The sequence below is a fragment of the Bos indicus genome, chromosome 11, assembly GCF_029378745.1.
Source record: "Bos indicus isolate NIAB-ARS_2022 breed Sahiwal x Tharparkar chromosome 11, NIAB-ARS_B.indTharparkar_mat_pri_1.0, whole genome shotgun sequence".
NCBI lineage: Eukaryota > Metazoa > Chordata > Mammalia > Artiodactyla > Bovidae > Bos > Bos indicus.
Genome location: NC_091770.1, coordinates 38,041,306 through 38,067,470, shown reverse-complemented (window position 1 = coordinate 38,067,470; position 26,165 = coordinate 38,041,306). Strand labels below are relative to the sequence as shown.

General features: G+C 41.2%; 1 protein-coding gene and 1 long non-coding RNA gene across 6 annotated transcripts in view; one reads left to right on the top strand and one right to left on the bottom strand.

The window, feature by feature from the left end:
• The window catches only part of LOC109566091 (uncharacterized), a 476,832-nt gene that overhangs the window by 404,830 nt on the left and 45,837 nt on the right, over window positions 1–26,165 (bottom strand). The window lies entirely within an intron of this gene.
• PNPT1 (polyribonucleotide nucleotidyltransferase 1) overlaps window positions 21,644–26,165 on the top strand; it is a 43,341-nt gene continuing 38,819 nt past the window's right edge. For 2 of the 3 annotated variants that reach the window (XM_019970173.2, XM_070798685.1), the window contains exon 1: window positions 21,644–21,836. In XM_019970173.2, coding sequence (XP_019825732.2) covers window positions 21,676–21,836 — 161 coding nt within the window. In that variant the 5' untranslated portion in view covers window positions 21,644–21,675. The remainder of the gene's footprint in view (window positions 21,837–26,165) is intronic. The other variant, XM_019970174.2, reaches the window with a different exon arrangement.

Below are 26,165 nucleotides of genomic sequence, written 5' to 3'. Positions count from 1 at the left end.
TTATCCATTCATCTGCTGATGGGCATCTAGGTTGCTTCCATGTCCTGGCTATTATAAACAGTGCTGCGATGAACATTGGGGTACACGTGTCTCTTTCAATTCTGGTTTCCTCAGTGTGTATGCCCCGCAGTGGGATTGCTGGATCACCGCTGGGCATACACACTGAGGAAACCAGAATTGTTTTTAGTATCTTAAAATTTCTCTGTATTTTGTTGCTCAGGGAGCCATTTGTCTCGGTGCAAGCACTACAGCAAAGGCTCCTAGGTTCCAGCCTATGTCATGGTCACCAATGTAGATGTGATAAATATTGCTTATATTAAGATTTTCCTGTAAAAACTGGGGATGTGGGGACTATGTTGCTTTTTGGCAGACCAAAGATGATAGGATTGTATTGTCAGGATGGTAGGTGACTTCTGCAAAATGCAGTATTTTTAAACTCTTAAATAGTACTAGGGACTGTTCTAAGTGAATTAGAAATCTTATCTAATTTAATCCTCATAACAATCCTATAAGTACTATTATTATCTTCAGTTTGCAGATAAGGAAACTGAGTTACAGAGAGGAAAAATAACTTGCCCAATATCATACAGAGCTGTTATTTGAAGCTGGCAAAATGGATCCAGAATCTGTAGACCTAACCACCAAGCTTTATATTATTTCTAGACTTTCAACTGATTCTCTTGGCCCCCTTTATACATGAGAGATCTACTTCCAAACTTTCCTTCCATGGTATCCCTGCTTAGATCAGTGAAAACATGTTCCTTTAGAAGTCTGAAGCTGTTAGAAAACCACCTGATACTGACTACCATTTGCCTAAGAGTCTGAGACCTAGCCTAGAAGGAAGTCTGCTTCTGATTCTCAGAGTAGGGCTACACAATAATACTGAAGCTCTGATTGCCCAAATGCAGCACACCTTGTGAAAACAGTGTCTAGCCTGCTGCTCCTGCTAAGTCGCTTCAGTCGTGTCCAACTCTGTGCGACCCCATAGACGGCAGCCCACCAGGCTCCCCCATCCCTGGGATTCTCCAAGCAAGAACACTGGAGTGGGTTGACATTCCTTCTCCAATGCATGAAAGTGAAAAATGAAAGTGAAGTCGTGTCTGACTCTTCACAACCCCATGGACTACAGCCTACCAGGCTCCTTCGTCCATGGGATTTTCCAGGCAAGAGTACTGGAGTGTCTAGCCTAGTGGTTCTTAAATGGTAGTAAATACATCAGAATCACCTAGAGAACTTGTTAAAACATATACTCCTGGGCCCTACCCCAGAAGTTCTGATTCAGTAGATCCGGCAGGAGGAGGGTGAAGGGTGTAGAACCATTGGCATAGCCTAATAGAAAGCATGATCATCCTGGGAAGCAGGATTCATAGGAATGTCATCAGGGTTCTGGCACCAAAACCCTTGAAACTGAGAGTTCCTTTCAACCTGCTCTAACTCTGCCCTCACAATCTGGTTCCACAGAAGGTGGCTAAGATGGAGAAGGAAATCTGCTCTCAAACCAGCAAGGAACAAGCGCTGGAAGTGTTTGTTGAAAAACAAAAGCAATGGATTTTAGGTAGTGGGAATTTGAATTTTTTTTTCTTTTTATTCTTTTCAGGGGTGCTGGTGATAGTAATAGGTTCTGATTAATGTGTCATTTGGGTAATTATTTTAATCTGAAGGGAAAAACAAGATATAGTCCAGTTGCAAAACACTGGAGTTACATTTATCCCAAAATCTCAAACTAAGTTCACCTACAAGTACAAAACAATAAAAATTCCATTTTACATTTTGAGTTACAAAGGTCTGGAAACTGAGAGATAACTTAAGTAACACCCGCGCGCCCTCTGGTGGGAAGTGAATTCTCCACTGCCCAAGTGAAAATGTTCTTGTGCTAAGCAATCATTAGAGAAACTTTGATTTCTTTTCCAACCCTTTGAAATTGGAGAATGTTTTCTGAGAACAAATATAAAGGAAAAGATTACTGGGGAAGAGAGATTTTGGAGAGCACTGTTATGAAAATAGCTATGGATCTAAATCAAACCTGTTCCTCTTCAAATTTTTACCCACTAGTCTGTTTCACTGATGATTCTTGCCTGAATCAATTACTATGATGATGACAGAAAAATATTTTTATTTATATTATAGATTCCAAAGCACTTGAACAATAGTTAATTTACAAACCTAGGATTCTAGTAAACCCTTGAAATATCTCGTTATAAAAATTCTGCTGGTCTCACTTGAAAATGCCCACGTCTTTTGTTTAAGTCACCAGGCTTGCTTCCACTTACTTGACATTTTTTAAAGCCCTCTTTTGTGTTTTGTAAAGTGTACTGACTGGCTGTATATATCTCTTTGAATCCACAGCACACACCTACAGGTTCAGAATCAGGCCTAAGGGATTCAGCTCAGAACATCTTTAAATTAGTAATTAAGTCTAAGAGGTAATCTCTAGCACTTGCTCAGTTGCTAGTAACCACCAGTTGGAATATTATTACATGATATTGATATCTTCCTACCAACCTTCAATCCATCTAGAAGAGCTGATGAAAATTTTAAATGAACTATATTTTTAACATAGTAACTGACATATTTAGCAGTATTTCCTTCCTTTTAGGATTTTAATAATAACACATAACTGCTATAGCTATTCACTGCAACCTATGTGATGAGTACTCTTGCTGTTTCCATGTTACAGATCAGGAAACTCAGATTTACAATGTTTGGAGCACTCACCCAAGTACAGCTCATTAAGAGCAGAACAGAGATTTAAACCCAAGAAGCTTTAACTACTCTTAACAGTATGGCACACTATCTCCCTTTTTATTGTTTTCTTTTTATCTCTTTGCTTTTAAGAAAGAAAAAGACAAGCGAGGACATAGGTAGTCTTCTATTTGAAGGTGCCCTGGTACTTCTAGCACATATTACGTCTATAAACCTGTTTCTCTATTAGATTCCTTTCTTTCTATAGAAGTGCAAAAGCATTGATGCTTTTGAACTGTGGTGTTGGAGAAGACTCTTGAGAGTCCCTTGGACTGCAAGGAGATCCAACTGGTCCATCCTAAAGGAGATCAGTCCTGGGTGTTCATTGGAAGGACTGATCTTGAAGCTGAAACTCCAATACTTTGGCCACCTGATGCAAAGAGCTGACTCATTGGAAAAGACCCTGATGCTAGGAAAGATTGAGGGCAGGAGGAGAAGGGGATGACAAAGGATGAGATGGTTGGATGGCATCATCAACTCGATGGACATGGGTTTGGGTGGACTCCAGGAGTTGGTGATGGACAGGGAGGCCTGGCATGCTGTGTTGGGACTACCATACAATTGCACTAGCAAGGTTGTGTTCAAAATCCTTCAAGCTAGGCTTCAGCAGTACATGAACTGAGAACTTCCAGATGTACAAGCTGGATTTAGAAAAGGCAAAGGAACCAGAGATCAAATCATCAATATTTGTTGGATCATGGAGAAAACAAAGGAATTCGAGAAAAACATCTACTTCTGCTTCATTGATTATGCTAAAACCTTTAAGTGGATCACAACAAACCATGGAAAATTCGTAAAGAAATGGGAATACCAGACAACCTTACCTGTTCCTGAGAAACCTGTATGCAGGTCAAGAAGCAACAGTTAGAACTGGACATGAAACAACAGATTGGTTCCAAATTTGGAAATGAGAACAACAAAGCTGTATATTGTCACCCTGTTTATTTAACTTCTATGCAGAGTACATCATGAGAAATGCTGGACTGGATGAATCACATGCTGGACTCAAGACTGCCAGGAGAAATATCAACAACCTCAGATATGCAGATGATACCACTCTAGTGGCAGAAAGTGAAGAAGAACCAAAGAGCCTCTGATAAGGGTAAAGGAGGGGAGTGGAAAAGCTGGCTTAAAACTCAACATTCAAAAAGGTAAGATCATGGCACCTAGTTTCAACATTCAAAAAACTTCATGACAAACAGAAGAGGAAGAAGTAGAAGCAGTGACAGATTTGAATTTACTGGGCTTCAAAATCACTACAAGCAGTGACTGCAGCCATAAAATTAAAAGATGCTTGCTCCTTGGAAAGAAAGCTATGACCAACCGAGGCAGTATATAAAAAAGCAGAGATCACTTTGCCGACAAAGCTGCATATAGTCAAAGCTATGGTTTTTCCAACAGTCATGTACAGATATGAGAGTTGGACCATGAAGAAGGGAAGAATTAGTGCTTTCAAATTGTGGTTCTGGAGAAGACTCTTGAGAGTCTCTTGGACTGCAAAGAAATCAAATCAGTCAATCCTAAAGGAAATCAACTCTGAAAATTCATTGGAAGGACTGATGCTGAAGCTGAACTCCAATACTTTGGCCATCTTATGTGAAGAACTAATGCACTAGAAAAGACTCTGATGTTGGGAATGACTGAAGGCAAAAGGAGAAGGGAGTGACAGAGGATGAGATGGTTAGATAGCATCACCAACTCAATGGACATGAATCTGAGCAAACTCAGGGAAAGTAAAGAACAGGGAAGCCTGGCGTGCAGCCATCCATGGAGTCACGAGGAATCGGACATGACTTGGCAACTGAATAATAATTAGCTGTGCCAGCAGTAGCCCCTGGCATCACCAGCCCCACTTCTGTACCTGATGAATTCAGATCTGTCATTCTGGTTCAGTTTGAAATTCATCTTTCCCAGAAAGTTTCTTTGGAATTCTTCAGTAGTCTGTGCACATGGCTTCTAGTATAGCATGTTGCCATATTTTTTTTTAATCATCTGGTTATGTGTTTGCCTCTCCCATGAACAGACCTGAAGGTGAAGACCATGATTTACTCATCTTTGTAGCTCCAACCCAGTGTTTCATACATTCAATAAATACTGGTTAAGCTGAAATGTTATATTCATGCCATTTTGCTGTCAGGATTGTGGCTTCCTAGAGAGGAGGAATTCTGGCTTCTAATACATATCTTTCCATTCTCTATACTCATCATACACAAAGCTGACCATCAGAATCTGAGGAGTTTTAAGTACAGTTTCCGAGAAATGAGTATATTACAAAGGTGACATTCATAGTACCAGGGGGTGAGGGGAAGGATAGCAATTATTTCTCCAATAGTGCTAATTTTTATCATATCCATAAGATATTCTGTGATCAATAGTTTAATCATTTAATTGTGATAGGGAGATAACACTGAGTAAGTATAGAAAATATGTATAAAGCATAGGACAACAGAGGAAGGCTAACCTCTCTGTTGGCATGTCCAATATTTATTTACCTGGGCATAACATTTGCTATTATATTTACTTTTGGTGTTTGTGAGTAATGCTACAAGAAAAATTGCCAGGTCAAGGCTTAAGATTAAAGTGGTATGAGACTCTGGAGTGAGTGGAATGTAAAGAAAATGAAGCAGATTGCTTTGTTTTGTCTATTTTAATATAATTTATTATTTTTAGTGTTTAATAACTCAATACATTTATATTCAAAATTCCTTTATTATTGAACTCCCTGCAGCAAAAAATAACTTGGTTATTGCCAATCTAAAACTCTCTAACCCCTAATTTCCTTTTTCTACTGAAACAATTGTTTTGATAACATACTTACATAGTGAGAAGTATCTCAGGAATGACACTATTCAGTTATAGCAGAAGGATTATATTAAAAATGGCATTGGGACAACTGGCTGATCAAATGGAGCTTACAGACTAAAGAAGAAAAAAAAATCATTAAACACCAACATGACAAAACTAGAACTCATATTTTCTCCCAAATCTGGCCTTCTTCCCACTTCTCTAAGAGAGGCATGCTTTCTCATACCTCTCTAAGAGAAGTAGAGAGGCACACCTGACATATTTGACTCTTTTCATGCCCTCTCCCCAACATCCAATGTATCACCTAGTTTTATAGATGCTACCTCCTAAGTATCTTGTGAATCTGTCCACTTTTCTCCAGTGAACTTCCAGCATCCCAATTTAGACCTCTATCATCTCATATCTGGACTTCTGAAATAGCTTTGTCATGGGTATCCCTCCAAGTTTTCTTATGCTTTTCCAATTTATTCTTACAAACCACAACCAGTTTTCTAAAAAAACAAATCTGATAAGTTTATTCTCCTGTTTATAACTTTTCAATGGCTCCCCACTTGCAGTAGAATAAAGGGCACACCCCTGAAGATAGCTAAAAAAAGCTGTATTTTCTGGCCCCTTCTCTAGCCTCATCTCTTGCCATTTTCTCCCTCCAACATCCTTAACCAGACACAATGAATTTATTTCATTCCTCTCTCACTTCTGGCTTCCATATGTATGTTGCATTTGCATTAACCACTTTTTCTATCTCTTGGCCACTTTTCTACCTATCTAGAAGCTTATTTGATACCTCCTCCTCCATAACCAGTTTATGTTGGATTCTAATCTCTCTGTATTATGCCCATCATCAGTGCTACCTTACTAAATTGTGCTTGTCTATTTGTCTATTTTTCCCACAGACTATAAACTCACTGAAGGTAGAGATTTTGCCTATAACGTTCACTCCCAAATCTCTGGGCTTAACACAAAACTCAGTACATGGTAGTACAATTCAGTAGTTAATTGGTCAAATGGATGGATGGAAGAATAAATGAACTAATGAATAGATTATATGATAAGTGTTATGTATTTATCATAAAATTATCATAGGTATTAAGATGACCTTCAGGTTCCATGATTCACTAGAAGGACTCACAAGACACAGTGTATGTTATACTCACAGAATATACTCACCGAATGCGTGTTATGATTTGTTACAGAAAAATAGAGATTAAAATCAGCAAGGAAATAGAGTGCATAAAACAGAGTCCAGGAGAAACTAACTATAAGCTTCCACGTGTCCTCTCTCAGAGGAGTCTCACTGACAGCACTTAATTCTCCCAACAAAGATGTATGAGAACACATGCAAACTGTTGCCAACCAGGGAAACCCACCTGAGCTTTGATTCCAGAATTTTTACTGAGGCAGTCAGTCACAAAGGCATAAAGTACCTGCATGACTGAGTTTAGTATTGGAGAAGGAAATGGCAACCCACTCCAGTGTTCTTGCCTGGAGAATCCCAGGGATCGGGGAGCCTGGTGGCTGCCCTCTGTGGGGTCGCACAGAGTCGGACACGACTGAAGTAACTTAGCAGTAGCAATCCTGCTCCCAACCCAAATATAAAACTGATACAGGATAACCCAAAGCCCAAGGAATGAAAAAAAGGCATTCACCACAAATCACACCGTTAGTATGAACTATTGTTTTCCCCAGATAGGCAAAAATAAAGTATGTCTATGAAAACTTTCATAAGCCAAATGGTGTAAAGCGAAGCAGCAATCACCTTAGGAAACACCTTGCTAACAGATCTACAAAATAAATCAAAATAAAGCCAGTTCAAAACTGGCAGCTGGATGCTGAGATGCTGAATGTAGTTCTCTGGTGAAGGAGCTTAGTGGTGCCACTCCTGCTGCTGGGAGTGTCCCTACCTCTATAACTGCTCACTACAGAACAAATGCTGAATGCTATTTTCTCTTTTTTCATAAAAGTGAAAATCCTCTTCAGATTTCTTTTGGTTAGCAAACACAAGAACTAACACAGGTCTTTTGTGAAAGTGAAGTGGTGTAAAGAAAACTCCGGAAAATCCTAGGATAACTATCTGGCTCAGTACTAAGTCTCAGTTATATAAAGATACTCTTATCAATAAGGATTATTTCAAGGGCTCAGAGGTTATATGCCAGGAGGTCGTTTGTCAAGGGCCCGTCCTCAAGACCTTTAGAATGTACAGGGTTTGGGCAACCCAGGCCTGCTGAGTTAATCCCTCTCAATTTACAGAAACTCAGTAGACTGAAGTGGGTTAAGGAGGACTTCTTAATACATACAACATTTGAGCTGCATATTGAAAGAGAAGAATCAGCTATAAATACAGATGAGAAAGCAAACATAGAAGTAAGAACAAAATCATCAAGGCATAAGTGAGCACGGCTCTTTAAGGGAAGGAAAGTAGCTCTCATGGATGAAGTCACCTCTACTCACAGACCCTCAAGCTTCCATGATGTTTCTATTGCCACTCTTTTCCCACCTGTATTTATCTACTCACTAGAGATCTTTTCACAAACTGGAAAAATGATTACTACATCATATTGTATTCTTTCTAATCTGTTTTATGGTATGCAGAAATTTTTGCCCAAAGTCTCACAGATAATTTATTTCAAAGTATTCTCTGCATCCATTTTCAAACTCATAAACTAAGTATCTATCATCTTCTCTTTTGTATAACCTTTCCCAGAGACAGTGAGAATATTATACCCAAGTTACCTCCTGAGTGAGGGAAAATGGCAAGACAGCAGAAAATACTAGAAAAGATGAATAAGTATCTGAAAATATAATTTTCCTATACTTGTATGTCTCCTTGCAAATGTCTCAAGAGGGACAATCTTCTGAATCATTTGAATTCCCTATAGCTCGTGAATTTATACTAAGCCAAGTCTGCACGGCTATGCTCCCCTATTCTCTAAAATTAGATAAAATAAATTACTGTTGAAACTGAACCCTAATACTTTAAGCACCTTTTCCAAATTTAAGTAAAATAATAAATGTGAAAACAGTATAGTCCCTATATCCAACATACTCAATAAATTATTGTTGAAACTGAACTCTAATAGCGGGTATGTGTGTGTGCATGCTCAGTCACTCAGTCACGTTTGACTCTTTCCTCCCTCACAGACTCCTCTGTCAATGGGGTTTTCCCAGCAAGAATACTGGAGTGGTTGCCATTTCTACTCTATGGGATCTTCTTAACCCAGGGATCATGCCCAGGTTTCCTGTATCTCCTGCATTGGCAGGCAGATTCTTTAACAATGAGCCCCCTGGGAATCCCTAATACTTTAAGTACCTTTTCCAAATTTACCTCTTCATCAAAAGGAAAAGTAATTGAAATGTATACTGAAATCACGGAAAAGGCAATGGCAACCCACTCCAGTACTCTCACCTGGAAAATCCCATGGACGGAGGAGCCTGGTAGGCTGCAGTCCATGGGGTCACTGAGAGTCGGACACGACTGAGCGGCTTCGCTTTCACTTTTCACTTTCCACTTTCATGCATTGGAGAAGGAAATGGCAACCCACTCCAGTGTTCTTGCCTGGAGAATCCCAGGGACGGGGGAGCCTGGTGGGCTGCCGTCTATGGGGATCACACAGAGTCGGACACAACTGAAGTGACTTAGCAGCAGCAGCAGCAGCATATTGAAATCAAGGCTTGAATGAAGTATACTTTCTTAACAGTCAAAGCAATCAAACTTTATGAAAGACAAAAATTAAAGTTTTCAATAAGAAAATATGGGGGGTGGGGGTGGGGAATGAAACTTTGATGGGAAGAGGGAAACATACCAGCCATGGAAAATTAAACTAAGCTATGTATCTAATGCCAAAACCAAATTAAAGGAGGCTTAATGAGAACTAGGCAGCAGCCTGAAAGAAATCTCATTTGCCCTCTTCACCCTGGAATTGCCTTGTTGGGAGTCCATGAGAGTCTGTATTTAAGAAACAAAAAATGTGCAGGCATTTGCTATAGAAATTGCTCTGGTTTCTCATGCAATGGTGTGGGCTTCATAAATGTTTAGTAGAAATAAGAATGATGAATATTAGATATAGGAAAAAAGACATACCAATTGTTTAAAGGAAGAGAAAATAAAGATGCACAAATGGAATTCTTATATGCCTATTGATTTTTGAAAGCTATATGAAAGACTGAAAAGGACAACAAAATACGAAAGCTAATATTGCTACTCAACTTCAAAGCTTCTTCTCTCATAAGACTGATGCATGTGTACAACCACAAGAGAAGCTTTATTTTAAATGTAAGCATTTCAAGGAATAGTGTGTGACCTTAGACATCATCTTTTTAAAAAAGAACAAGCTGTGAGAGGCTAAAGGCTTGTGATTTTAATGAGGGTTAATGATGATAATATAAAGCTACTTTGCACACTACAGTCCACTTAGTAGCAACAGCTCATACCTCTTTGCAGAGCCACCTATTTCATATCCAAGACACAGTAAGTGTATTTTAATACAAAACCTTAAGTTTCTCTAAGACATTCCAAATTTATATCAACATTATCATCTTACCCAATCAGCCAAAACTCCAGTGTGCTTCTCTCCTGATCAGATTTCTGCGTGAATTGTCAAAGGGAAAAGGAGAAAATTGTGCAAAAGATGGCTCTGTGTTGTTCCTGACCAAACATTAATGTCAGCCTATTCCAAAATCAGCTCAAAGATATAATTATTCTGCTAAGAAGACACAGAACAAATTTAAGAAGAGAAAATTTTAATATGGTCTGAATTTTCCACTAGCATTACCAAAAAATAGCTCCAAAAATCTCCAAATTTTAATCTATGTTAATTAAAAATGACAAACACAGTTACTATAAGCCATCATGGCCTGAACTAATTTGACTGAGCATGCAATGCAGTGTTGGCAAGGTCAGGCTTTTGTGCTCAATTATTGTTCCTTCATGCAGACTTCAAAGAAACTGTTTTGTGAGAAGGAACAATGATTCCACTATCCAAAGAATAACTAACATAAAATTTAAATAACAATCCAGTGGAGGTTGCAATTAGTTAGAATTCAAAAGACACACAAACATATGCAAAAACCTATTTGTAAATTGCCTTTATTCATTAAAATTCTATAAAACTTTTTCCTAGACAGTAACAATGAGTGAATGCATCAGGAATGTAATCAGTATAGGAAAACCCATCCATTAGGAAAAGTGACAATGACTAGTGGTAGTATAAGTAACAAATAACCATAATGGTGATTGACGGTATCAGGACACAGAGGAACACCCCTGAGACTGAGGATCTGGATATAGAACCTAAGCTGTTTTAAGGTATGGAAAAATTTGGGTGATACCTTCATTGGGGCAGACCTCTTTCTGATTCTTCTTTTATTGGGATGGAGGGAAATTTCAGTACACCAAGACAAAGAGAAGTGAAAGGGATTTTTACTATCCCTTATTCTCCTCCATCTATGGGGTCGCACAGAGACGGACACGACTGAAGCGACTTACCAGCAGCAGCAGCAGCATTCTCCTCCCATGTGGCGCTAGTGGTAAAGAACCTGCCTGCCAATGACTTGAGTTTGATCCCTGGGTTTGGAAGATTCCCTTTCGGAGGGCATGACAACCCACTTGATTATTCTTGCCTGGAGAATCTCATGGACAGAGAAGCTTGGCAGGATACAGTCCATAGGATCGCACGATTGAGTTGGGCACGACTGAAGAGATTTAACACGCATTCTCCTCCCCAAAATAGCAAGTATTATCTCTGTGTTACCTTACTAGCCTCTACCCTCTGCCATAAGGTAGGGAATTCCCATAAGGTGGGAATTGATGCTTTTGAACTGTGGTGTTTGAAAAGACTCTTGAGAGTCCCTTGGACTGTAAGGAGATCCAACCAGTCCATTCTGAAGGAGATCAGCCCTGGGATTTCTTTGGAAGGAATGATGCTAAAGCTGAAAGTCCAGTACTTTGGCCACCTCATGCGAAGAGTTGACTCACTGGAAAAGACTCTGATGCTGGGAGGGATTGGGGGCAGAAGGAGAAGGGGACGACAGAGGATGAGATGGCTGGATGGCATCACTGACTCGATGGACGTGAGTCTGAGTGAACGCCGGGAGTTGGTGATGGATAGGGAGGCCTGGCGTGCTGCGATTCATGGGGTCGCAAAGAGTCGGACACGACTGAGCGACTGAACTGAACTGAACTGAACTGATTCAAAGCCCTAAAACTGCTCAGTTCACTTGGTTCCTGGGGAAGATACCAAAGAGATATCTGCTACCTCATGTATCAGAAAGGCTGGGTGACTATTCCAAAGGAGGAAAATTTCCTAATCCCCATTATTGCTTTCCTCACAGCAGAAAATGTGGGACAGTGGTGATATCCAGTCACAGCTTTCTTAATAATCCATGACAAGGAGGAACAGATGCTTTTTAAAGTTTTCCTCTACCCTCTTAAGTTAAGTGAGGTCTATAAACTGACAAAAGATATATTCATAAAAGAAAATGTATATAAATTTTACTCATGCTAATATTTACACAAACACAGAGGCTTCAAAGGAAACAAGTGAAAACCCAAAGCATTTAGACCCAGGGGCTGTACCATTTTAACAAAGTGTGATAAATTGCAGAAAAGCAACTAGACAAAGGAAAGAGGGGTTTAAGCTTCTATAGTGATCAATTGAGGGAAACCAGTGGAAAATGAGAGCTATTTTAGTAAGGTTTCATTTATTCAGATTCATCTCAGTTCCAGCCTTCCATTTCCAGTGATAAAATCCATTCTCCTCATCCTGTTACACCACAAGGGGTAGAGGGGAATTTATGCCACCTTTGCAAAGGGAAATTTATGCCCTATTTCTGGGCAGATAAGGGGAGAGCAGAGAATCTTTATTATATTTGTTGGTTCTTAATTTCCTTCAGCTCAAAATAAACCTTATTCTCCAAATATCTGACTTTGCTAGAAAAAAAATTCACCCAAATGAATAGATTGGTTTCCCTTGAAATACATGATCACAAATCTCTAAGGGCACACAGCCATGCAACCCCAGTGTCTAGCAATCCCATCATACTTCCTGAGAAGATTCAGTTTTCTATCCCCCAAAATAACTTCCTTCCTAAACTTCATATGTCTTCTCTCCCCCACAACCCTCTACCCTCAACTCTCAGCTACTGGTTTTATCTCAAACTTCATTAAAGATACTGAAGTAAAACAAATTTCCTTAATTCTCCTTTAGGCAAGCCTTCAAACTCACCTGCATTTGCTCCTCTCTCTGCTGCTACTACTGCTGCTAAGTCGCTTCAGTCGTGTCCGACACTGTGCGACCCCATAGATGGAAGCCCACCAGGCTCCCCCATCCCTGGGGTTCTCCAGGCAAGAACACTGGAGTGGGCTGCCATTTCCTTCTCCAATGCATGAAAGTGAAAAGTGAAAGGGAAGTCACTCAGTCGTGTCCGACTCTTAGCAACCCCATGGACTGCAGCCTACCAGGCTCCACCGTCCACAGGATTTTCCAGGCAAGAGTACTGGAGTGGGGTGCCATTGCCTTCTCCGGCTCCTCTCTCTACCTTCTCCCTTATTTCAGTGAAGGAAAATTTCTTCCCAGTATGTGTAAAACAGGGTATTAAATGAGGACTTTTCCTACTATACCACACTTTGGGTTAAGGCTCCAAAAATAAAAATAATTAGTGATAATTACCCCAACATTCTACAAGATACAAGACAGCAGAACCAGTCCATAACTGTCAACTCCCAACATCCATTCCAGCCAAAACAGAGGACACTAACAATTTGGAACTTGAATAAAGAAGAGCCATGTAGGTAAAGGAGAAGGAAATGGCAACCCACTCCAGTATTCTTGCCTAGAGAATCCTGTAGACAAAGGAGCCTGGTGGGCTGCTGTCTATGGGGTCACACAAAGTCGGGCAAGACTAAGTGACTTAGCATGCATGCGTGCATGCATGTAGGTAAAGATGTGCTACATGAGGTAACGAGGAATGATATGGCATTTTCCTGCCCTTTCCATGGAGGAAGACAGAGTCTTCCCTGCCCTTCCCACCTCAATCAAACTAAGCAATGGGAGCTCAAGAGAACCACTGAACGAGAATAAGAAAAATATTTTCTTCCACAACTAAACATTTATTAAGCTCTAGAATAGCTGTGTGATGCCATGAAATAGGAGCAAAAACAGTAAGAGAGTTCTCAGGAAGGCTTAATATATGTCACTACAGCTGGAGGACTGGAATAAAGAATTTGAATCCATCATTTTTTAGTTTGATTGATGATAACTTGTAACCCTCAATATCCCTCTTCTCCTTGTGCCTTACATCTGGGCACACTGATAAGAAAGTTCGAGCACTCGTTCTTTTCGCACCTGTGGGAAATTCAAAGCACACAAGCCTCTGGCCACCCACACGTAAGGACACTCACCCCAGCACCACCTCATAACCACAATGAAAACTCTAAGCCAGTCTCCTTTCCCTGCTCTCTCAAGCCATTTTCAAAGTCAAGTTAGCTTGTAGAACTTCCCTGGTGGTCCCGTGGTTAAGAATCTGCCTGCCAATGCAGAGGACATCAGTTCGATCCCTGGTCTAGAAAGGTCCCACGTGCCTCGGGGCAACTAAACCTGTGCACCACAACGAATGAGCCTGCACGCCCTAGAGCCTGTACTCTGTAGCAAGAGAAGCCACCATAATGAGAAGCCCATGTACCATAACTAGAGAGTAGCCCCTGCTCGCTACAACTAGAGAAAGCTGGCATGCAGCAATGAAGACCCAACACAGCCAAAAACAAAATACATAAATGAATAACATTTTTTTTAAATATCAGCTTGTGAAGTCTGTCTTGCTCCTCTCAAAGCCTCATTAGGTAACTAATACACTTTTTCATACTTAACTTGGTATGTAGGTGGAGGTGAGGTGCGGGTGTGACATCATTCTTGACATCCAACCAAATTCTGAGAGTCCATCTTAATACTCCAAAGTGGTCATACAGGGACATTTGAGAATATAGACTCTAGGGACCTCCCTGGTGGGTCCAGTGGTTAAGAATCTGCCCTGGGATGCAGGGGACACAGGTTCGACCTCTGGTCAGGAAACTAAGATCCTATATGCCACAGAGCAACTAAGCCCGAGTGCTGCAACTGCTTATCCATGCACTACAACTAGAGAGTCCATAGGCTGCAATGAAAGATCCCACGTGACTTGATGAAGATCCTGCATGATGCAACTAAGGCCCAACGGAGCCAAGGAAGAAAGAACACAGACTCCAGTGCCTGTTTTCCAAGTGAGAGAATTTGGAGGCCAGAGACTGACTGGAGCCACCTGCAAAGGAGGGTAAGAAAAGAGGTCAGTGGCTGAAATAAGTGACAGTGCTACCAGTTTAGGGGGCAAGGATGTGAGACTTTATGGGCCAAGAGAACCCAAGAAAGCTATTTTAATAGTACTTTACCCAAGAGGGCTAAAAGCCAAGACAAGAGGGTCTCAGCAGTAAGAAGCTGTGCAACAGAACACCAGGAGCAGAAGCTGCGAAGGTCACAAAATGTCACCCAGAGAGTATCCACATTAGGAAACTATGCAGTTTGGTGGTCTCAGCAGAGGTGTTCCCACACGTACAACCCACATCATAGCCAGCTTGTGGATGTCTGCAGTAATGGTGGACATTTGGAAAGAGCATCCCATCCTTATAACAATAACAATAACACCAGACAATCTGGAAATTCACAACTCTCCTAGTACCCATTAGAACACTAAAATGAAAGAGTAACCAAATAATCTGAAATCTAAAGAAAGATAAGAGCCTCCAAAGAGAGACAGGACATGAACCCTTGCTTACCTGGCACAGTCATCAAAAGACATTGGCAAGGAGAATTCAACTCTAATTTTTAAATAATTACTAGAGGGCAATTGTAGGCTACTTAGAGACTATAGAACCCCTAGAGGCTGCAGATACAAGAGGAATTCACAACCACTCACAGCCTCTTCTCTGCGGACTTCACTTGCTGCTGCTGCTGTTGCTGCTGCTGCTGCTGCTAAGCTGCTTCAGTCATGTCTGACTCTGTGTGACCCCACAGACGGCAGCCCACCAAGCTCCCCCGTCCCTGGGATTCTCCAGGCAAGAACACTGGAGTGGGTTGCCATTGCCTTCTCCGGGACCTCACTTGGGCACTCAACAAAAAAAGCCTGGATAAGCCTAAGCGTGGGCTTCCCTGGTGGCTCAGGGGTAAAGAATCTGACTGCAATGCAGGAGACACAGGTTTGATCCCTGGATTGGGAAGATCCTCTAGGGGAGGAAATGGCAGCCCACTTCAGTATTCCTGCCTAAAAACTCCCAGGGACAGAGGAGCCTGGAGTGCTACGGTCCATAGGGATCACAAAGAGTTGGACACAATGGAGTACAGAGCAAGAGTCCTGAGAAGTGTCCTTCCTAGTACAGGCCTGGGAAGGAGCACAGCAGTCACTTCAGGAAGGACAGAAGTCACACTGGGTCCTTCTCCCCTACCTCCCCTAGGAAGGGGGAGGTACCTTACCCATTATGGGAAGGTAAATGCTGTCACCTAAGGCACTGTGAAACTCCACTGCAGGTGGGAGAAGTAACAGAACATAACCCTTTACCTCTGGGGAAGGGACAGAATACATGCTAGGAATTACAGAATTACAGCTGGCAGAGAGACTTCAGCACTGAGAATGCTTCTCACACCCAAGATCCAGGGAGATAATCCTTCCTAAGACTGAGGATTAATCAGAACAGCATACCTCTCATCTCCCACCTACAAGTAACAGTGTTCTACTGATGATATGCAAATAGTGAAGAGAGCCCCTCCAAGGAACAGAAGGAAGAAGGAAACAGAGGGGATACTCATAGGAGTTCTGAAGAGAATTTAATTAAAGGGGTATTTATAGAGGGGAAAGTGATTCTGGAACTAACAGTGAGGAATGCTGAGGTACTGAAAGATGGGCAGCAGTAGGAAACTCTTAAGGCCCAATGTAGCAAGGAGAAGAAACGGTGTAATTGGAATGAGAGCCAGAGTCAAGTAAGCAGGGCCAGAGATGGAAGCAGTCATTGCCACACCACGACAAATTCAGGTTCTGTGTTTTTAAATCCTCTCTCCTCCAACCCCCTGATCTCCTGCTGGTGTCTCCCACTGGCTAACCCAACCATAAGTCAGAGGGCCAGGGAGGTGGAGTGTTACAACCTGTGAATCAGCTCCTTGGGGTACAGGGCAGAGCTAAGAAGAGTAAAAAGTGGAAGGAGCAGATGCAAATGGAAAATATCTAGCCTAATATATCCTAGCATTCCTCCTGCAACAAGGTTGGTTCCATCTCCATAGACTTAGCAGCCTCTCCCACCTTAGGGCTCAGATCCAGGCCTTCTCTTTTCTTTCTAACCTCTCTCTAGGAGATATCATGCATATTGGTGGCTTGTGACATTGATGGTATGCTTATTACTCTTATATTTATATTTCTCTAGTTCTCTCCTTGAGTCAGGTCCACGTTGTGACAGCATCTTGTGTGTCTCAGACACTCCATTCCTAATCCATCTAAGACTCTTGATAGTTGTAATTCTCCCCTTCCTGAATCCAATTCATCAACAAATCCTACCAATCTCAATACTAAAATATATTCCAAATCCGTCCATCCTTTCTTCTTGTCACCCTTGTCACCATATTACTCCTGATCTCTATAGTACTCTCTCATCCACCTCCAATCCATTTTGAACTCAGCAGCCAGAGGGACCATCTTAAAATGTAGATTAGACCATGACTTTTAAAACTTTCCCATTCCTTTCTCTCCTTCCTCATCTCTGCCACACTCTTCTTTACCACGCTCTAGCCAAATTGGCTTTTCTGTATGTCTTCATAGAAGTCAAACTCTTTTACGACTTTGGGGTAATCATCCCCTTGCAAGTAGCTTCTCCCATGTGGCCCTATGTCTCAGAAATTGTCTCCTTCTTATCGTTCAGGCTGGCTTAAATGTCTCTTCCTCAGGAAGTCCTTTCCTGGCCACCTTATTTGATGCAAGTTATGCCTTCACCTCACTATTTTCTACCTTCGTACCTAGTTTATTTCTTTCTTAGCATTGCATGCTATGTTGCTTAAGTTGTGTCTGACTTTTTGCAACCCCATGGACTGCAGTCCCCCAGGGTCCTTTGTCCATGGGATTCTCTAGCAAGAATACTAGAGTGGGTTGCCATGCAAACCCACTGGAAAAGGAAATGGCAATCCACTCCAGTATTCTTACCTGGGAAATCCTATGAACAGAGGAGCCTGGCAGGCCACAGTCCATGGGGTGGCAAAGAGTAGGACACAACTTAGAAACTAAACAACAACAAATTTGTATATATGTACATATATATATGGTTTAAACCAAGCTACAAACCAAATTAAATTGTAATTAGCAATCATTTAATGCAATGGTGTTTTACTTAAATGAAATTGCTACTCCGAGGGTGCAGTGGTCTTAATTGTTTTGATGCAGGTTCACTGGAGTTTGAAGGAAAAGAGAAACATTGAGAAACATTGCTGGTGGATTTAAATTGGATCACCTTTAATGTGCTTCAAGGTAAAGAAGTTGATTTTAAATTATATTTTGGCTGTTGAACTAGACTTGGCAGAACTGTACTTCTAGAATGTGACATTTCAGATTGAACCTCATGGATGACAGCTTTGGTAGCTGCAACCACAAGAATGTAAACCTCATATGTTTCTAAGTCAATCTTAAAATGCTTAATATGAACATAGTCTGGATCATCTGGATGACTGCTGCTCCTGCTGCTGCTGCTAAGTCACTTCAGTCGTGTCCCACTCTGTGCAACCCCATAGACGGCAGCCTACCAGGCTCCCCCGTCCCTGGGATTCTCTGGGCAAGAACACTGGAGTGGGTTGCCATTTCCTTCTCCAATGAATGAAAGTGAAAAGTGAAAGTAAAGTCGCTCAGTCTGGATGACTACTTCATAATAAAGCTCTGCCACGATACCTCAGCATCCACATTTGCCTTTCAGTTTATGATCCAATTACTACCATTTCAATTATTTTGGATTGGTGGGAGGAAATTGGTGGGAGTTCAATGTGCGATTTCTGCTTTCTAGCATTTCCAACTGGATGAAAACTAACCGACCCATGGTTTCTTTATGACTGTAAAGAAATTTTTTTTCTTTTCTGAAGAAAAGAAGGTCGTTCAGTATTTCAAACAGAGAAAACTAGAGGGAAAATTAAGAAAAGACTGAATCAAAGATGAATCTACCATTTATTGAGTTGCTGTATGCAGAGTACACCATGCAAAATGCCGGTCTGGATGAAGCATAAGCTGGAATCAAGATTGCCGGGAGAAATATCAATCACCTCAGATGTGCAGATGACACCACCCTTACGGCAGAAAGTGAATAGGAATAAAGAGCCTCTTGATGAGGGTGAAAGGTGAGAATGAAAAAGTTGGCTTAAAACTCAACATTCAAAAAACAAAGATCATGGCATCTGGTCCCATCACTTCATAACAAACAGATGGGAAGACAATGAAAACAGTCAGAGACTTTATATTCTTGGGCTCCAAAATCACTCCAGATGGTGACTGCAGCCATGAAATTAAAAGACGCTTGCTTCTTGGAAGAGAAGTTATTATCAACCTAGACAGCATATTAAAAAGCAGAGACATTACTTTGCCAACAAAGGTCCATCCGGTCAAAGCTATGGTTTTTCCAGTAGTCATGTATGGATGTGAGAGTTGGACTATAAAGAAGGCTGAGTGCCAAAGAACTGATGCTTTTGAACTGTGGTGTTGGGGAGAAGACTCTTGAGAGTCCCTTGGGCTGCAAGGAGACCAAACCAGACAATCCTAAAGGAGATCAGTCCTGAATATTCATTGGAAGGACTGATGCTAAAGCTGAACTCCAATACTTTGGCCACCTGATGTGAAGAACTTACTCTTTGGAAACAACCCTGATGCTGGGAATGACTGAAGGCAGGAGGAGAAGGGGACAACAGAGAATGAGATGATTGGATAGCATCACCAACTCGATGGACATGAGTTTCAGCAAGCTCCTGGAGTTGGTGATGGACAAGACAGCCTGGTGTGCTGCAGTCCAAGGGGTCGCAAAGAGTCAGACACAACTGAGAGACTGAATTGAACTGAACTGACAATGTGCCAGGTACGTAAACACCTTACACCCTCTGTCACATTTAATCTTAAATTAAAAAAAAAAAAGTCCTGTGAGATTTGTATTATTATCCATTTCTATAGATAGACTGTGAAGAAAGCTGAGCACCGAAGAATTGATGCTTTTGAACTGTGGTGTTGGAGAAGACTCTTGAGAGTCCCTTGGACTGCAAGGAGATCCAACCAGTCCATTCTGAAGGAGATCAGCCCTAGGTGTTCTTTGGAAGGAATGATGCTGAAGCTGAAACTCCAGTACTTTGGCCACCTTATGCAAAGAGTTGACTCATTGGAAAAGACTCTGATGCTGGGAGGGATTGGGGGCAGGAGGAGAAGAGGACGACAGAGGATGAGATGGCTGGATGGCATCACCATCTCGATGGACATGAGTCTGGGTGAACTCCGGGAGTTGGTGATGGACAAGGAGACCTGGCATGCTGCAATTCATGGGGTCGCAAAGAGTCGGACACGACTGAGCGACTGAACTGACTGACTGACTGACTGAGGCATACTAGGCATACTTCCTGCCTTCTGCAAAGAAGTGTGAAAGACTACATATACCCCAGCCGGTGGCAATCTCCACTCCTTTCCTAGAGCCCTGATGACTTCTCTGCCTTCTACCCCATAAAATTCCTTTATTCCTCCTCCCTTTGGGGAGAAGGTGTTTTTAAAGTATGAGTTCTCCTTTCTCCATTCCTTGATCTATAAATAAAACTTCTGCTGTACTATACCAAACTTGGCTTCATTTGAGTGGCATTTGCAACTCCAGGCAAAGGACCAATTGAGGGGTCACTGACTCTTTGAGGATTGGTAACAACTTCAATTCTATGCTCTAAACTATTAGGCCTAAATGAAAAGGATTATACAGTATTTAGGTCCTTTACCAAAAGGTGATTTAATATTCTTAATTTATAAAACTAAAATCATGTTGAATTGTGGCAGGTAGATTCTGATAGATTTGTCTTTATGACAGGTTTCAGTGGATTGGTCTTGAAAACACTGGCAACACAAGGTAAAGAAAAAGGTAGAAAAAAGGCAAAAACTACTTTAACATTAAATACCTGTAAACAGAGTTATCTGTAATCCCTTCTATTGACATGGAAATTCCAAATCAGTGATTAGAATTGCTCTTGAGAGCAATTTGTTATTTGGATTTCTTTGGGGAACAGGGTTATGACCTTAAAAGAGAAATATGATCCTCAGAACAATAATCATTTGATTCATTCCAGGAACTATATAAAGATTTCTCCAACAGACTGGATTAAGAGGGGTGGGAGAAATTTATCCACCCCCTAGAAATTTGTCAAATCAAATTCCAAAAATTTTTTTTCATTTTCCAAAACTTTTAAAAAATAGTGGCAAGTTGGTTTAGAAAGTATTAACACTTGACAAAAATAGGCAGAGAAATTAACTGCTAAATATTAAAATGGAATTGAACCCAAATGAGCATAATGATAAATAAAATGGTAACACAGGTCAACCAGAGGTGAAATTAACTTACTAGAAATAAATTGGGCTCCAATGGTGGTACTTGGTACTCCCTTGGTAAAGTAGTAGTATATTTGTTGCTTGAAATTTATAAAATAAAAGCCGGGGGGAGGATGGAAGACAAAAAGGTCTCTTTCCATGGCCCACTATGCAAACTCTCCTAATTCTCAGCTGGCAGAAGCCAGATAACAACGATGTGTTTTCTGATTACTTCTATTACTGCAATACTCTTTTAAATACTTGTGCTATTTTAGATTCTCTTTTAAACTACGATAGAAAAAATGAAAAACAAACCAAAAAACTCACATTATTTTTCTAATTGTTGTTGATTGGCTAATAAAGGACGAGTTGTCGCAATTGCGTTCAGATCGTTTTGACCCTCTCTACGCTTCGTAGAAAGCGGCCAGCTATCCGTTTCCCCGGCGTTCCCCTCGGTACCGCGGAAACGAAACTGCGTCAGGCTCCACCCCACTATCTGCCGAGTAAGCCAATCAGGGCGCGGCCCGGGATGATCGCGTGCCAGGTGTCATGGCGGCCTGCAGGCATTGCTGCTCGTGTCTCCGGCTGCGGCCTCTGGGTGATGGTCGCCTCCGTCTGCCAGGGCGGGATAGGACACTCACCCAGTTACAGGTGCGAGCACTATGGGGTGGCACCGGGCCGCGATCTGTGGCCGTGGACTTAGGCAGCAGGTAAGGAACTGTGTGTGTTCTCTGCCCTTTCACAAGGCGGGTCCATATACATTCACTTCCTAGAGTACGAATCCGGCAACCCAAGTCTCTTTACCCTAAACCTCAGTTACAAATTTACTTTTCCGTGTTTGGAAACTGTTTCTTGGTACCCCCGCCCCTATCCCCCTACATCCTTTGCTGTCTCAGTACCGTGCCCTTTGCTGTTTCTTCCTCCCTCCCTCCCTGTTCCGAGCTTCTTTTCCCCAACTTGAGTTTGCCCACCTGATTTCCATTCTTTTTACTTTTGGTGATTCCTCGGCTATGAAATGAAAAAGATAACGCGTTAACAATTGATGCTTACGTCCTTCAATCCAGTTTACTGCCTAAGAAGCTTGGCCCATATGACTCTGGGTAGGAAGGGAAGGACAAAATCAGTTTGTTGACGCTGGTTATATGATACTCTGTTAAAGCCTGTGAAAGTGTTAGTCACTTAGTTCCCGTCCGACTCTTTGCGAACCCAGCCAGGCTCCTCTGTCCATGGAACTCTCCAGGCAAGATTACTGGAGTGGGTTGCCATTCCCTTCTGCAGGGGATCTTCCTAACCCAGGCATGGAACCCAGGTCTCCTGAATTGCAGGCAAATTCTTTACCGTCTAAGCCACTTGGGAAGCCTATAGTAAATGTACTATTACTCTCATTTTACAGTTAAAGCAACAGGGGCTCAGAGAAGCTTAGGTAACTTTCTCAGGGTCAGTCAAAGCTACTCCTATGAGACTAGGTGGATTTTAAACTTGTGTTTCAAATTGATACTCTCTTGGGGTTTGTTTGCCAGAATTCATTTCTAAAATGACTTTTATAAAAGTAGTATGGGATTCATTTTAAAAAATGAAACTTCTAATGCTTTATATATAGTTTTCACATGTATTTTTTAAAAAACGTTGACTCTAGTTCATACAAAAGTCAGAAAATCTGGCTTTGAATCCAACAATTCCTCCCTGACTTAATGATCTTTGAACAAGTTATGTCACCGCTCCTTCCACTCCCCTGAATGAGGAGACTTTTATTAGATCAAGAGTCAGCAAACTTTTTCTGTAATGGGTCAGATAGTAAATATTTTAGAACAAATCATAAAGCTGGGTGTTTCGGTTTTGCCTACTGTGTGTAGGTCATGTAATCATATGTGTTTACATACCCTCTAAAAATGTAAAAAAAAAAAAAAGTTGTTAGGTTAAAGACTATAAAAAGAAAAGAGCTGTGGTTTGTTGACTGCTAGACTAGATGATCTCTAAGGTCTTTCTTTCCACCTCTTGCATTCTTTGATTCTGATTTTTGAGGGAAAAGATATCTCTTCCATTCTTCAAGGACTAAAATTTATTCTTCTCTGAAGAAATGCCCCAGAACATTTCATTACACAGACATCTACTGTTTGTTAGGCACTAGGGACTCAAAACCGGAGAAGGTAATGGCACCCCACTCCAGTACTCTTGCCTGGAAAATCCCATGGACCGAGGAGCCTGGTGGGCTGCAGTCCATGGGGTCGCTAAGAGTCGGACACGACTGAGCGACTTCACTTTCACTTTTCACTTTCATCCATTGGAGAAGGAAATGGCAACCCACTCCAATGTTCTTGCCTGGAGAATCCCAGGGATGGGGGAGCCAGGGGGCTGCCGTCTATGGGGTTGCACAGAATCGGACACGACTGAAGCGACTTGGCAGCGGCAGCAGGGACTCAAAACAACAAGGTTAGGTTTGCCCTCCAAATTTTTCATAAATAGTCTACTTTGAATCTCATTTATTAGTCAACTGGGATTTTTTTTTGTAACCTATTTTTAAACCCGTGTCATGTGTTGTAGCAGTGAAATTCATAAATCTCATACCTGCTGGGTCAATTATTTTCTTTGTCATAAGTTTGCAACAAACTTTTTTGGGTGACTGCTTTGTACCACCAACTTGATACTTGTTATATGTATTCTTTACAATGTCCTAGAAGGGTGTATACTATTGTGGTAAATGTCTTTACTACTCACAATAAACTTTGTAGTAATTTTCATTTCAGCAAGTTATTGAGCATTTACTATATTGAGTTCCAAGGCAACTAGAGATAGTCTGATGAGGAAGAACACAGATTCAGTGCTGAGAAAATCAGTTTGTGGGAAAAGTATGAAGAGCATGCTGAAGGAGCACAAAGGGGTGTTTATCCCACTGTAAAGCTTGCTGTTGAAGGTGACTCCTGAAACGCAAAAAGGAATTAGCAGGGAGAAAGTAGCAGAGAAGATGGCAAGTGCAATTGCAGAGAAGTGAGAGAGTGTGCTGACTAGCTACAAATAACTCCGTGTGGATGGAGTGAAAAGTGAAATATGAGTTTGGCAGCAAAGGCAAGGCCCAATCATAAAGGTGGGTGTTTGTTTTGTTTTTGCGGGAGTGGGGGTGGGGTAGCGTGAGTTTTGAACCACTGAATTTTTCTAAGAGGAAGGTGGTTACATTCCATACCATTTTGCAAGTGTTTCCAAAAATACTTGCATCTCTCTCTCCCTGGAGTTCTACTTCCTGTGGCAGTTAGCTCCTCTTTTCCCTTCTCTCTTCCTAAGCAATCTCCTCCTACTCTTGCCCACCAGTAGGACCTCCTTTCTCATTTTACCCTTTTTATTATTTTTTTCAAAAGTATATTTTGATTAGGTATTCACTCATATCATTCAATATTTAAAAAGCTCAAAAATCTTCTCATATAGTCCCATAGCCACCCAGTTCCAATTCCAGAAGCCACTGATATGTTAACAATCTTTTATATATATTTGGAGGTATTTTATACATTAAAATATTGGCAAGTAAATTGATAAGAGGTAAAATCACCATGAAATACAGGAAAAAATTACATGTGTCAGTTAGACACCAGCTGAGATCATGAGACATAATGGAAAGTAACCATCTAGGGGGAAAAAAGTTTAGGTCAGTCACCAAGGCAGAACTATCTGGTAGGTGGTCTGCTGCTGCTGCTAAGTCGCTTCAGTCATGTCCGACTCTGTGCGACCCCATAGATGGCAGCCCACCAGGCTTCCCCATCCCTGGGATTCTCCAGGCAAGAACACTGGAGTGGGTTGCCATTTCCTTCTCCAATGCATGAAGATGAAAAGTGAAAGTGAAATCGCTCAGTTGTGTCTGACTCTTAGCGACCCCATGGACTGCAGCCCACCAGGCTCCTCCATCCATGGGATTTTCCAGGCAAGAGTGCTGGAGTGGGGTGCCATTGCCTTCCCCAGGTAGGTGGTCTGGGACCCCTAAAGGAGACATTGTGTAGATCAACAGAAAGAACAAAGAAAGTGGGAGGATTTGGTATTTGACTATTAATCCAAGCCTGTGTTTGAGAACATCTGGGGTACTTCTGTGTTTTACCTTTTGAGGAATTGCCAGATTACTTCCCAAAGCAGGTGTACCATTTTACATTTCAGTCAGCAGTGTATGAGACTGCCAGTTTCTCCACACGCCATCAACACATACCCATCATAACCATCCTAGTAGATGTGAATAGTATCTCATTGTGGTTTTGATTTGCATTTCCTTAGCGGCTAATGATGTTGCGCATATTTTCATGCAGTACTGTTGATCTTCCTTGAAGAAACATTGAAATCCTTTACCAGTTTATAAAATTGGGTTTCTTTTTGAGTTGTAAGCGTTCTTTACATAATCTAGATACAAGTCCCTTATCAGGTATATGATTTCCAAATACTTTGTGCTACTCTGTAGATTTTCTTTTACTTTGTTGATGATGTCCTTTGTAGCATGAAAGTTTTTAATTTTGATAAAGTGAGATTTATCTATTTTTTTTTTTTTTTATTTGTGCTTTTGATGTCATCTGTAGGAAGATGTTGTCTAACCCAGGTTTATGAAGATTTACTCCTGTGTTTTTTCTTAGAGTATTATAGTTTTAATTTTCACATTTATGTCAATAATCCATTTTGAGTTAATTTTTATTTATAATATGAGGAAAGGGTCCAACTTCTATCACCTTTTTTGCATATGGATATCCAGTTGTCCCAGCACCATTGGTTGAAAAGACTGACTTATCTTGGCACTGTTGTAGAACATCAAAGTTTCTGTTGGCAATTTTGGAGCTTATATTTTAAAGGCAGTGAGGAAGATTTTAAAGGAATTAAGGAGAGAAATGATAAAGTTTGTGTGTTAAAAGGCTACTTTCGTCAACAAGGCAAGAATGGTAAGACAGGAGACAAAAGATGTGATAAATGGGAAATTAACCTTAAGAAAGGAGCTTCTTCCCTTCAGAAATACTCTGTCATTCAAATTACTCCTGTGCCTTGGTTTCTGTATTTTTTATAAAGGAGATCTTAACCTCCCC